The sequence below is a fragment of the Sinocyclocheilus rhinocerous genome, unplaced genomic scaffold (genome assembly GCF_001515625.1).
Source record: "Sinocyclocheilus rhinocerous isolate Xijiao unplaced genomic scaffold, SAMN03320098_v1.1 scaffold2500, whole genome shotgun sequence".
NCBI classification, from domain to species: Eukaryota; Metazoa; Chordata; class Actinopteri; order Cypriniformes; family Cyprinidae; genus Sinocyclocheilus; species Sinocyclocheilus rhinocerous.
This window is the reverse complement of record NW_015660026.1, coordinates 197,777-209,844: the sequence shown is the minus strand read 5'-3', so window position 1 is coordinate 209,844 and position 12,068 is coordinate 197,777. Positions and strand designations below refer to the sequence as shown.

General features: G+C 35.2%; 2 protein-coding genes across 3 annotated transcripts in view; both read right to left on the bottom strand.

The window, feature by feature from the left end:
• Positions 1–9,148, bottom strand: part of pitrm1 (pitrilysin metallopeptidase 1) — a 17,839-nt gene extending 8,691 nt beyond the window's left edge. The window contains exons 1-17 of the mRNA XM_016533862.1: positions 8,905–9,148; positions 8,549–8,645; positions 7,634–7,740; positions 7,362–7,513; positions 7,223–7,274; positions 6,857–6,919; positions 6,666–6,762; positions 5,687–5,847; positions 5,481–5,607; positions 4,326–4,414; positions 4,113–4,241; positions 3,916–4,029; positions 3,648–3,744; positions 2,118–2,252; positions 1,758–1,896; positions 1,552–1,668; positions 1,320–1,465 (exon numbers count right to left, since the gene is read on the bottom strand). Coding sequence (XP_016389348.1) covers positions 1,320–1,465; positions 1,552–1,668; positions 1,758–1,896; positions 2,118–2,252; positions 3,648–3,744; positions 3,916–4,029; positions 4,113–4,241; positions 4,326–4,414; positions 5,481–5,607; positions 5,687–5,847; positions 6,666–6,762; positions 6,857–6,919; positions 7,223–7,274; positions 7,362–7,513; positions 7,634–7,740; positions 8,549–8,645; positions 8,905–8,951 — 1,869 coding nt within the window. The 5' untranslated portion in view covers positions 8,952–9,148. The remainder of the gene's footprint in view (positions 1–1,319; positions 1,466–1,551; positions 1,669–1,757; positions 1,897–2,117; positions 2,253–3,647; positions 3,745–3,915; positions 4,030–4,112; positions 4,242–4,325; positions 4,415–5,480; positions 5,608–5,686; positions 5,848–6,665; positions 6,763–6,856; positions 6,920–7,222; positions 7,275–7,361; positions 7,514–7,633; positions 7,741–8,548; positions 8,646–8,904) is intronic.
• A 605-nt stretch (positions 9,149–9,753) lies between these two features.
• The window catches only part of klf6b (Kruppel like factor 6b), a 7,442-nt gene continuing 5,127 nt past the window's right edge, over positions 9,754–12,068 (bottom strand). For both annotated transcript variants that reach the window (XM_016533886.1, XM_016533885.1), the window contains 2 exons: positions 10,200–10,323; positions 9,754–10,122 (listed from right to left, as the gene is read on the bottom strand). In XM_016533886.1, coding sequence (XP_016389372.1) covers positions 10,071–10,122; positions 10,200–10,323 — 176 coding nt within the window. In that variant the 3' untranslated portion in view covers positions 9,754–10,070. The remainder of the gene's footprint in view (positions 10,123–10,199; positions 10,324–12,068) is intronic.

Sequence of the window (12,068 nt, the reverse complement as noted above, 5' to 3'; positions counted from 1 at the left end):
ATATATATATATATATATATATATACACACACACACACTATATACACAGAAGTGTGCAAAAGTCTCAGGCGTCTAGTATTTTCACCAACAAAAAATTCAGTTAGTTAGTTCAGTTAATAAGTCAGTTATTTCTATCTTTTGCTGTAGTGTGTCAGTAGGAAATATCAGTTTATAAATATAAATATCTGACTTAAAACCATTTTCTTTTTGGTGAAAATACTAGACACCTAAGAATTTTTTTTTTTTGAAAAATTAATACTTTTATATGACAAGCATGCATTAAACTGATCAAAAGCAACATTAAGACATTTATAATGTTACAACATTTCAAATAACTGCAGCTCTTTTGATCTTTCTATTCAACAAAGAATCCCGAAAAAAATGTAGCATGGTTTCCACAAAAATATTAAGCAGCACAATGGTTTTTAACACTGATAATATGAAATGTTTCTTGTGCAGCAAATCAGCATATTAGAATGATTTCTGAAGGATCATGTGACACTGAAGACTGGAGTAATGATGCTGAAAATTCAGCTTTGCTTCACAGGAATAAATTACATTTTAAAATATATTACAATAGAAAACTTTATTATTATTACTTTAAACTGTAATAATATATTGCAACATTTCTGTACAGTATTTTTGATAAAAATGCAACCTTGCTGAGCATAAGAGACAAACGCATTTTACAAAATCTTACAGACCCCAAACTTTTGAACGGTAATGTAGGCTGCAGCCAATATTTTGTTACCTTTATTAAAAAAAAAAAAAAAAAAACTCCCTAACTACTTGAAAAGGTCTTATTAGACCATTATAGGAAGTGTTTCCAATTCACATAATCCCACACACACACAGATATATATGCATGTACATGTATAGAAACCTTTGAAAAACAAAAATTCAATTCAACTGGCATTTTACACTTTTGGCATTACATATTAAGTCATTACTTATTAACCATTTAAATTATTATTAAGTGTTATTTACTAGATTTGTGAACTAGATTTAGAAATAGTATAACAAACACAGATTTATAATGTGAAACCGCATAGCAGCAATTACGGCATAGTGTAAAAATAATTATCTGCATGTGCCAATATTGTACCAAATATGCATAATCCACACATCCATATACTGAATATATAACTGCATCTGTTCATAAGTAAAAATGTCTAACTGCTGGATGTCACATTTAACGTCACATTTAAAAAATATTAAATAATAAAAAACATTAAATAGTATATTCTCACATAGACTGGTCTTATTGAGTGTTGGTGGATATTATATAGTCCATGCTAAAGTATGTAGCAGTGATAAACCACAAATGTTTCATACTTTGTAATGACGCTGCAGATCAGAGGAACGTAGATCTTCAGGTCTTCAGGGAGGGAGTTGAGGTTGCACATGGCTCTGAAATACACCATGCCGTTGGTGGGCTGCTCACAGTACTGTACAGGTACACCGCCTAGACAGTAAATGTAGGAAATAGCTTTTTGCATCTATAATTTTAACTTTGAATGTGCTTGTTATATGTATGCATGTGCATTTCACCTGCAGTTCCCAGCTGTACAGGTGTGTAGGGAATGATCGGCTCGATGTCGGACACCTTTAATGCAGGTAGACAGGAAGCATCTTGAGCCGTGCTCTGAGCGGCCAACAGCTGCAAACCTGAAGCAACAACAACAACGACATTAAACCATCTACACAAGAGAAGGAGACTGATTATTCTGGTCCTTCCTGTGGTCTCATGATCACACCTTTCTCATAGATGTCTTTGTGGTCTGCATCGCTAAGGTTCTGTATCTTCTGATGGAGCTTCTGTTCCTCAGCTTCAGCCTGTTTCTCCAAGAAGCTCTCATCAGGACTCATGGTAAGGGTCAGTCGATGGGTGTTATCCTGAAACACATTACTTAATTGAGCAAACATGTACTAAAAAATTGCAATTATGAAACAAACATCTTGTTATAAATGCTGTTTTCTAAATCACTCCAACAATGACCACAATCATTTGTAATTTAGTTTGCTTTTTAATTGTATTATTCTGTTTTGCCATTTCCTATTTAGTTTAAACTCTTTGGTCCATTTTTTCAGTGTTTTCTAGTTTTAGGGTTCATTACCTTAAAATAGTGCTGGACTTTGTCCTGGAGGTAGCGAGGGTTCTCCTTCAAACACTGCCGGAATCTGGACACATTCTGACTGATCTTCAACAGCTGCACTGGATCACCGTCATGATTCCAACAGGATGCAATATACTGACAGACGGACAGACAGGCAGAGTTAATGTTATTATTATTATTTTGCAAGTTATATTTTTAGTAAGTGTGAAAATGTTTTTGAATGTTACCCTCAAATATCTAGTAAAATCTCCTAAAACCAACTTATAACTATCAAAAAATAAATAAATAAATAAATAAATAATAATAATAATAATAATAATAATACATAAAAAAAACTGGTAAATGTTCCAAAAATGTAAAAAATAAAAATAAAAATAAAAATATATATATATATATATTTTTTTTTAAAATTATTATTATTTAGAGTTTTCTGCCAGTGAGGTGCCACTCAAACAGACAGGAAGTGCAGTGCATCTGCTTGGCCATATCCATCTGACTGCTCTAATTCAATATGCTGCAGCAAAACCCAGCAGAGCTAAAGGTTAAAACCTTGTTGCCATTTTCATAGGAGAATACTGACCTAATACGGGCCAGAGGCACACGCTCTGCTCAAATGTCTGCTTCCTGTTGAGCTCATTTTGCTTTATTTGCAGTGGAAATAGAAATAACTGCTGCGGGCACTAAAAAGACAAAGGGCGGTTTTATTTTTAAAGGCCTTAAAGCAATAAAAGGAGGTCAAATCTATAACATTTAAAAACTATATATTTGTAATTACTTTTATTTTTAATAATTATTATTTATTTTTTTATTTTTTTTATTTATTATTATTTAGTTTTATTTTATTTATATTATACATTCTAATACTTTTATTGTTTTAGACTTTTAATGCTTCAACTAAAACTTTTAGTTTTAAAATTAAAGTTTCAATTTTAAAAAATTAAGTTTTATATCTAATATTAATTTTTTTATTCTAATTCAGCTTTATTTCAATTATCAAAACATTTTTAATAGTTTTCCTTAATTTTTAAGAACAACAATCATAGCTGTGGCTTAGTAGTTAGTGCTTGTGCAAAATAAAATAAAAATGTAAGCACACATTTTTGTGTATGTGTCAGGGTTATTATAGTTAACTAAAACAAAAAACAAAACTTAATTTAAAAAAAAGATTATATATATATACACACACACACACACACACACACATGTATACAAATACATATATATACACATACACACACACTTTTATTTTTGCTAGTTTCCAAGGTAACATTACTTGGTTTCATTTAGCTTAACTTAATGAACTAAAATTACAAATGAAATAAAAATGAATTAAATTATGAAAACTACATAGACATTAAAAAAAGACAAAGAAAAAAAACAAACAAACAAAAAAACAAACAAACAATAAAATTTCATACTAAATACTAAAACTTCAAAATCAAATTGAAAACAAAATATAAAAACTAATTTAAAACATTAATAAAAACTCTCAATGATACTAAAATAACACTAGTGGGTGTGTTTACTCACTGAAGCGAGAGCTAGACCAAAGCTGGTGGACTGATGTTTCATCTGAATCTCGATTTTATGCAGCAGAGCTTCAATCTGCTCCTCTTCAAAACCGGTTCTGAAACAGCAATTCATTTACATTTATTCATTTAGCAGGTGCTCTTATCTAAACTGATCATCAATTCAGATTCTCAGTCAATCCAGACATCTGTACTGTGCACTGGAAAAGCTTGATTTCATTTAAAACACCTCACTGCATTAAAGCAATAAAAACCCAGTCAACACTCACGCAATGATGTCATCGATGCTTTGAGCAATGATGTGTTTGACCGTCTCAGTGTCGTCCTCTGCCATGCCCTGAAGACCGATGGTGAAAGACGCTTGTCTAGTGCTGCCGTCAAACCTGCGTCAATCACACATTTATAAAGCTCCACTCTCAATAATCAAGAAGATGAACTGATTTGATAGTCTTGTCAAACAACGTACCCCACTGAAGAGGAGAAGTCAGAACCGATTTCGGGCTCGATCAGGGCTTTGTAGAAGGGAGAGTTTGGACCAGAGATCATCAGAGAGGAGAGGAGGCTCAGAATGAACGCCTCAAATGTGTCTGTGATGCTGAAACACATGCAGACAAGCAGTTAGACAGTTAAAACACAATTTTTAAAAAATGACAAACTGCGTGAATATTTGTCCACTCACTCTCCCAGCAGATAGCTCATGCAGAGCGTGTTTTGTTTCATGGGATCAGGAGCAAGTGCGTCAGGCCTGCAAGTCACATGATCCAATCTCTGAACAAAAACAAAACATGACAAACCTCACAAAGCTGTTTTTACAGTATGTTTGGACTGATTGTGTTGCATTTTCTGTAGTGATGGGCGCTTTCGAAACACTGCTTCATGAAGCTTTGAAACATTTACGGATCTTTTGTTTTGAATCACACATTCAGAGCTCGTTTTAAACTTGCCAAGTCACGTGATTCCAGCACATGAGGCTTCAATATGTCAAACTGTTTTGAACCTTGGTATTTGCAACATTTCTGAACCTTTTGTTTCAAATCAGTGGTTCGGAGCATGTTTTTAAACTTGCCAAGTCACTTGGTTTCAGCAAACAAGGCTTCATTACATCTTAGTTTTTTTAATCCTTGGTTTCGAAACACTTCCAAATCTTTTGTTTCAAATCAGTGATTTGAAACCTTGATTTCAAAACATTTATGAATCTGTTGGTTAAAATCAGTGGTTCAAACTTGCCAAGTCACGTGATTTTAACAAATGAGGCTTCATTACGTCATACAGTTTCAAACCTTGCTTTTCGAAACATTTCGAAATTCGAAGGGTTTGTCGCTAGAAAGATTTGGGTGAACTTATGAACAAGCACCAATGGTTTTACCTGAACTTGGGTCAGTATTATAACATAGGTTAGTTTTTTATTGATTTAATGAGTTTTAATACTCATGTCTGCAATGCATAATACAAAAAGGAGAATATTTATTTCCTTCTAATTGACCTAGTTTGTCTGCCTAATAGTACACAAAACAAGCAGTACAAAATAATATAAAAAAAAACCCCCACAAAGTTCAAGGAGCTTTCTTATTTAAGGGTCTTAAATATTTGAAAACGTGAAACTGGTTTGTAATAGGTGTAATTATACATGTTTGGGGGTTGTATTTATTTTCATTTTGTCCAGAGGGTACAGCCAGACTATCGTGTTTGAAATTCTAGCGCTGCGAAAAAAGTGAATCATTATGCGAAGCAATTGGTTCAACTAAATCAGTTTTAAAAAGCTTCATTTCTCCCGTCACTAATTCTCTGTGTTTATTATACTAGTCATTCTCATGTGCGTGTTGTTTAAACATACAGGTTTGTCCCAGTGTGTCTGAGGTGGAACTGCAGTGTTTGGTTCTGTTCTCTCGAATTTAGACAGAGCCTCTTCTTCTATCTGCTGCAGGTGCTGCTCCAGCGGTAAGTCCCCGTATGTGAAGAACCTGCAAAACACACAAACAACAGGCAATGATGAGCATCGTCTGCTTTCTGCACAGTCCTTTACTGATTCTGAGAGTGTACCGTGCATTGCTGGGGTGGTAGTGTGTGGCGTGGAAGTGTTTGAGCTGTTCCCAGGTCAGGTCAGGAATGGCTAGCGGTTCCCCTCCGGACACAACAGAGTATGTGTGATCCGGCAGGAGTTTATTCTGCAGGTGCTGAGCGTACAGACGCTCATTATCTGACTACACAAAAAAACACATACAAAAGTAACAGAGGAAACTGTTAGTCTTAAAACTCAAATCAATAGAAAAGTGGCATCTAGTAGCATTGTAACTCCTATTTTTAATAGGAGAAAAGGACAGATGCAGTGACATATTCAGTATATTGAAGTGTGCATTATGCATATTTAATACTATTATTATGCAGATATTTATTTTTACACTATGGCATAATGGCTGCTATGTTGCTGATATATATTATATACAAATATAAATATATATAGGAAACTTTTGGGATTTTGGTTTAACAGATCAATGCGAGTAATTTGGGAGTTTAAGAAAACATAATATTGGCTGATACCTACACTATCATTCAAAAGTTTAGGGTTGGTAAGATATGAATTTATTTGATCAAAAACAGTAAAAACAACAAAATTGTGAAAAATGATTACCATTTAAAATAACTGATTTCTATTTTAATATATTTTAAAACATTATCATTATCAATGTTAAGAACAGTTGTGCTGCTTAATATTTTGTGGAACCCATGATACATTTTTTCAGGATTCCTTGATGAATAGAATGTTCAAAAGAACAGTGTTTATTTGAAACAGAATTATTTTGTAAGATTATAAATGTCTTTAACTTTTGAGTCATTTAATGCACTATTTTCTGAACAAAAAGTATATAATTTCATTAAAAAAAAAAAAAAAACTTCACTGACCCCAAACTTTTGAACATTAGTGTATAATGTCACTTATATATCATGCATGTATCTCTGTGCATATCACCAATATATATATATTTTTTTAAATCAGAAGAGCACAGAAGAGTTTCCTTACAAATACTCCTTTCATCTCATTGAACACCACACCCTTGAACACCAGACGACTCGAGGGGTCTGTGGGGGTCTCGTGCTCCAGCCTCCAGCCCTCCTGCCTAAAAAAAAAAACATCAAATCCTTTTCAAAACCAATTCATGTGCCATGGAAAACATACACTATTTCAGTATGTTTCTGAGTCATGGCCTGTACCAGAAGTCTAGTTCTCTGAGACACGGGAAGAAGACAGCGTCCAGATAGACTGACAGAAGGTTCAATCAATAGAAAAGTGGCATCTAGTAGCATTGTAACTCCTATTTTTAATAGGAGAAAAGGACAGATGCAGTGACATACTCAGTATATTGAAGTGTGCATTATGCATATTTAATACTATTATTATGCAGATATTTATTTTTACACTATGGCATAATGGCTGCTATGTTGCTGCTATATGTATATTATAATTCTACAGAGTGTGTTTGGTTATACTTGTGATGGCCAAAATAATGGCTTATAATGTAATGACAAAAATGATAATTTAATGCACAAAAGAAAAAAATAACTGTTGACAGAAGGTTCTGGAAGTCTTTGGCATTCTGGGTGGAGAACGGGTACATCGTGTAATCACTCGCTGGTGAGAGAGATTGACATAATCAGAAATACAAATCACACACACACATACACTCACTTAAAACACAAACACCAGTGAAGGAAGTACCTGTGAAGGCATTCATGAAGGTGGAGAGCGAGCGATTGAGCATCTTAAAGAAGGGGTCTCTACAGGGGAAGCGCTGGGATCCACACAGAACGGTGTGCTCCAGAATGTGAGGAACACCAGTGCTGTCCATCGGCGTGGTACGAAACTGCACACTATAATAACACATGCAGAACAAACACTCAAAACAATATGTACATCATCGGGGCATACAATGGGTTTCAATTTAAAATCCTCAGATGTTTCAAAGCATTTGTGTCCATCAAACACTGTACCTAAAGAGGTTGTTGGAATCGTCTCGGGCTGCATGCAGATACTGAGCTCCTGTGGCATCATGGGAGAGTTTAACGGCTGTTAGGAACAAATCTGGCACTGCTGTTACCTAGAAAAATACAAAACATTTTCAGAAGTGCTGTAAACGTCTGGAGGACTATCGCTGGTGACTTAAATTTTTCCTAGTCTGACTGTAATAGTATAATAGCTTAGAACACAATTATCCCTATAAAGTCCACTGTATCATATTTGATATATGAATTTCTAAGGCCTCTAAATGATCAACATGATCAAAACTTGAAAAAAAAAAAAAAAAACGAACTGTTGTACACAATCTACTACATGCCTTCTGTTGTCCAATTGATAGTTTAATTTTACTGATTTACATTTAAATATCTTACTAAGACATATTATTGGGAAATACAGAGTGATATAGAGTGTTATACTGTTATAAAGATCTCATTGATTTACAAGCTATAAGAATTTCATCTTACTTTTTGGTCAAAGAAATAAAAGCAACTGCAGCAAACTGCATATTTCTGCTGAACTTGGGCCTCTGAATAAAATTGTCGTGTTTTTGTCCTTGTTGAGAACGAGCTCCATATTCTCACTATATCATAACTGAGCCATAAAAGCCTGATGTATTAAATATGATGCTCAACAACAAAACCATACACAAACTTTTTTGATTTTCTTGAAAATTTTGTTTAAAAGTTCAATAAACTTTTTCATTTAAAAAATTCATTTTTTTTTCTGAATGTAAGGCTACAGTATTAACTAAATCAAAACCACTCGAGGTTGTAAAATGCAGTGAATTTATCTTGGTTATAGAAACTCTCAGACTGCTTCACTGTGGGATGAGAAATAGAAATAGAAACATTATAGGCATTTTCGTGATTTGTTTACTTTTTCTTTACCTGTTTAACAGTGAACCCCTGGATCTTCTGTCCCACTGTGTACTGCAGTGCTCTCTCTACAGCAGAGCTGCCTCTCGACCTCCATGAGCTCTGGAAACTACAACCCCCTCATTCATCAGACTTACAGACCTCACTAATCAGCATGACTGAGCTTTTCCCAGAGGATTACATAATACATTTAAAAAAAATATCCAAAGTTATATCTATAAACATGATGACAATTAATAACAATGACCTGAACGATAAATTAATCCCAATTAAAATACTAACAACAGCCTGAAAAGGATCACGCATATATCTGACACCGAAGGACTGAAGTTTAATTCAACTGAACTGACAAGCGCAGTATTACTCACCTCAAATTCTTGAGTTTCGTAATGAATCCCTTGCTATGACGAAACATTTCTAGATGCTTAAATCTACTGTCTCTAATAATTACTGTGACTGCCGTACCAATTTAAAAGTTAAAACACATTATATGTGTGTTGCTAGATTCATGTTTCCGTTATGATTAAAGCTCTGCCCTTCCATGCCCCATCATGCTGTAAACGGCGCATGCGCACTAGACGTGACCACAACAGCAAACAACGATGCTTTTCATTGGCTGCACGATAAGAAGAGCGTAGTTGATTGATTAATACCGAGCCACTGCTTGTACATAATAAAAGTATGTCCACTTAAAATAAATAAATAAAATAAATTTGATCCTATAAAAATATTGTCTGGAAAAATATACATACTTGTAAAACAAAGGATAAAGAAATGCAGGATGCAGTTTTTATTTTTTATATTTGACCACTTCACCGAACACTTTTTATAATGACCGGCAGGTGTCAGTAGAAACAGAGCTCACTAAATAAAAAACAAGGGTCAAGTAGTTAGAAATGGAAGAAGCGCCTAAATAAACTTATATACATAAAATATATATATTCTGGAGGGAGTTTGTCCTTATCAAGAATTACCATGGATTATTCCCTGATTGTTGATGAATAGCTCATAATTGACTTTAAGAGAACCATTTTAAGGCACTGATGTAAAATTAACATATTAGTATATTATAGGTACATATTAGTACGTTTATGAAAGGTTTTTTTTTTATCTGCGAGTGTAATAAACAGCAATAAACACTTTTATCTCAAAGCTACATGGACACTTAGCTGCTCTGGATATAAACAAGTTAGCTGTGCAGTAAAGCAGAGTTTTCCGTGTGTTAATGCAAAGTGTTAGTTAGCAAAATATTATTTTTGATTTTGACTGATTTTGACATATATTCACTGCAATTTGCAAAGTCTGCAAATATGCTAACTTACATTCAGTACCAGACTTTCTGCCTTTTCAGTGCCTTTATAGCTATGCTTTAACTTGAACTGAATAAGTCAAATGTCACCAGCATAGGATAAAAAAATGCTATTACCCATGTTCTGCTGAAACTATATCTTTAGCAAGAAGGTGCAAAATCTGCAACACTGACACTCAGCGAATACATAGAAAACCAGCGGTGGCAGGTCTTTGGGATTTGCGTTCAGATGTGTCGCTTCATGTGCAAGGCCAGATGATCAGAACGAGAGAAACACCTGAAAATAAAACAAAAATGATTATGTATAGCTCAAAATCTGTTTGAAACACTGTGTCTGATAATACACACACTCACCTGTCGCAGTGGCTGCATTTGAAGGGTTTGACTCCGGTGTGTTTTCTGAAGTGCCTGGTCAGTTCATCACTTCGAGCGAAGCACCACTCACAGCCATTCCACGAACACCTGTATGGCTTCTCACCTGCAGGCAGCCAACAAACACACAACCGCACTTACTATTTAGGTCTTAATTAATGTTATATTTCACACATAACATGACACTAATTCAGGGTTGGCTAAACTGGGGTCTGACAATTAAATAAAAAATAAAATTAAATAGCTTAATAAATAAAATCAAGTAAAATCCCTTAAAGGTACAATATGTAAGTTTTCGCCGCTAGAGGGGGCGTATTCAAAACAAACAAAGAAACAAAGGCATAGTTTGATGACACCATGACTGAGTGTGGAATAATGGGAGTTGTCGTCTTCATCCCCACAGTCGATGCAATCCGATGGGACTCGGGCAGAAATCATGTTCATGGATGAGCTAATGTATTAAAGATTTATTAACATCGTAGTATGAAGCAGAGTGAGGCGGAAAGCCGTTGAAGTGAAATGAGGCCTGCTGAAGCAATTGCTACACACGGCTCAAAAGCAACGGAGCTTTTATTATGCCACACTTTAGGGTGCTCCGATTGATCGGCTACCGATCACTATCGGCTGATAATCATGTTGGGATGATTGATCAGCGGTCTCTAAAAAGGCCGATCTCAAGTTGATGACGCTGCCGTGAGAGGTTTGGCACAGCGGCACAGTCAGTCTCTGTCCGGCGCGGTTGAATAATTATAATGCTGAAGGTGAGGTAGCCTACTCACCTTCATATTTCTTCATTAAATAACTTATAAAGTAATTTGAAAACCTTGTGTGAGACGTAATTTCACAAACTTCGTGAGAGAATCGCGCGCTCTCTCTTTCTCTCTCAAAATACGCAAATGGCTTAAATCACCACACATCGCGTCTGTCTATAAGTGAGCTGCAAGCTGCACAGTTGACACAGGAATTGTCACTTGCACAATCGAGGCAGTGTCACATCGTCACTAAAGTTTATAAATTTCATTACTTTGTAATTCTTGCCAGTGTTTAACCATTCAGCGCTCGCGCGCTCTCCTGGAGACCGTGCACTCATGCACACTCGCAACGCACACACATAGGCTAATGCCAGGTTCACATTACTCCATTTGCAGTGCATACGTGGTGCGTATTTTTTCCGCGCTCATTTTAAAGGATTGCGTTCACCGCACAAGGTTGCGGTCCGGCAGTGCGCTCTAGGAGTGGTGCGTCTGCAGCAGTGCAGAGATCGTTTCCGCACCGAGTCGCTGCAAGCGCTGAATTAAAGTAACAGCGCATTGTTTGCAGTAAATATGAACATGGATTGACACGAAAATATAGTAATTACACCATAAATGCATATTATTAAAGTCAACACATATGGCTTTTTGGCTGGGTTTAAAGGGAAAGAGCACTTTTAGATAAACAAGGCAATAATAGATGGCACTCGTGGAGGTAGGAAAACAAAGTTCTTTATGAACCGCAGGATTGCTTGTAATAAAGATTTAAACGCAAAAGGAAAGGCAGTAGAGCTGACTATTTCTGTCAATGGTAAGTTTGTGATAACATAAGAAAAGTAGTGTAAATGTTTTGCCACTTGCTTGAGCAACTTAATATATAAATCGAGAAGTAAATGCAAAAGTAAAAAGCATTGAATAATGTGTTGCTTATATTTATTGTGTTTAAACATGTCTGTGAAAGATTGTATTACTGTACTGTGTAAAAAAAGAATTGCAATGCTGAAAAAGCATTTTCAGTGACAATGTTTGGATTTGAAATCAAAATAATGGATAAATGTTGTGTTCGTCGTAAACAGTCACGGATCACTAGCGGACTCCT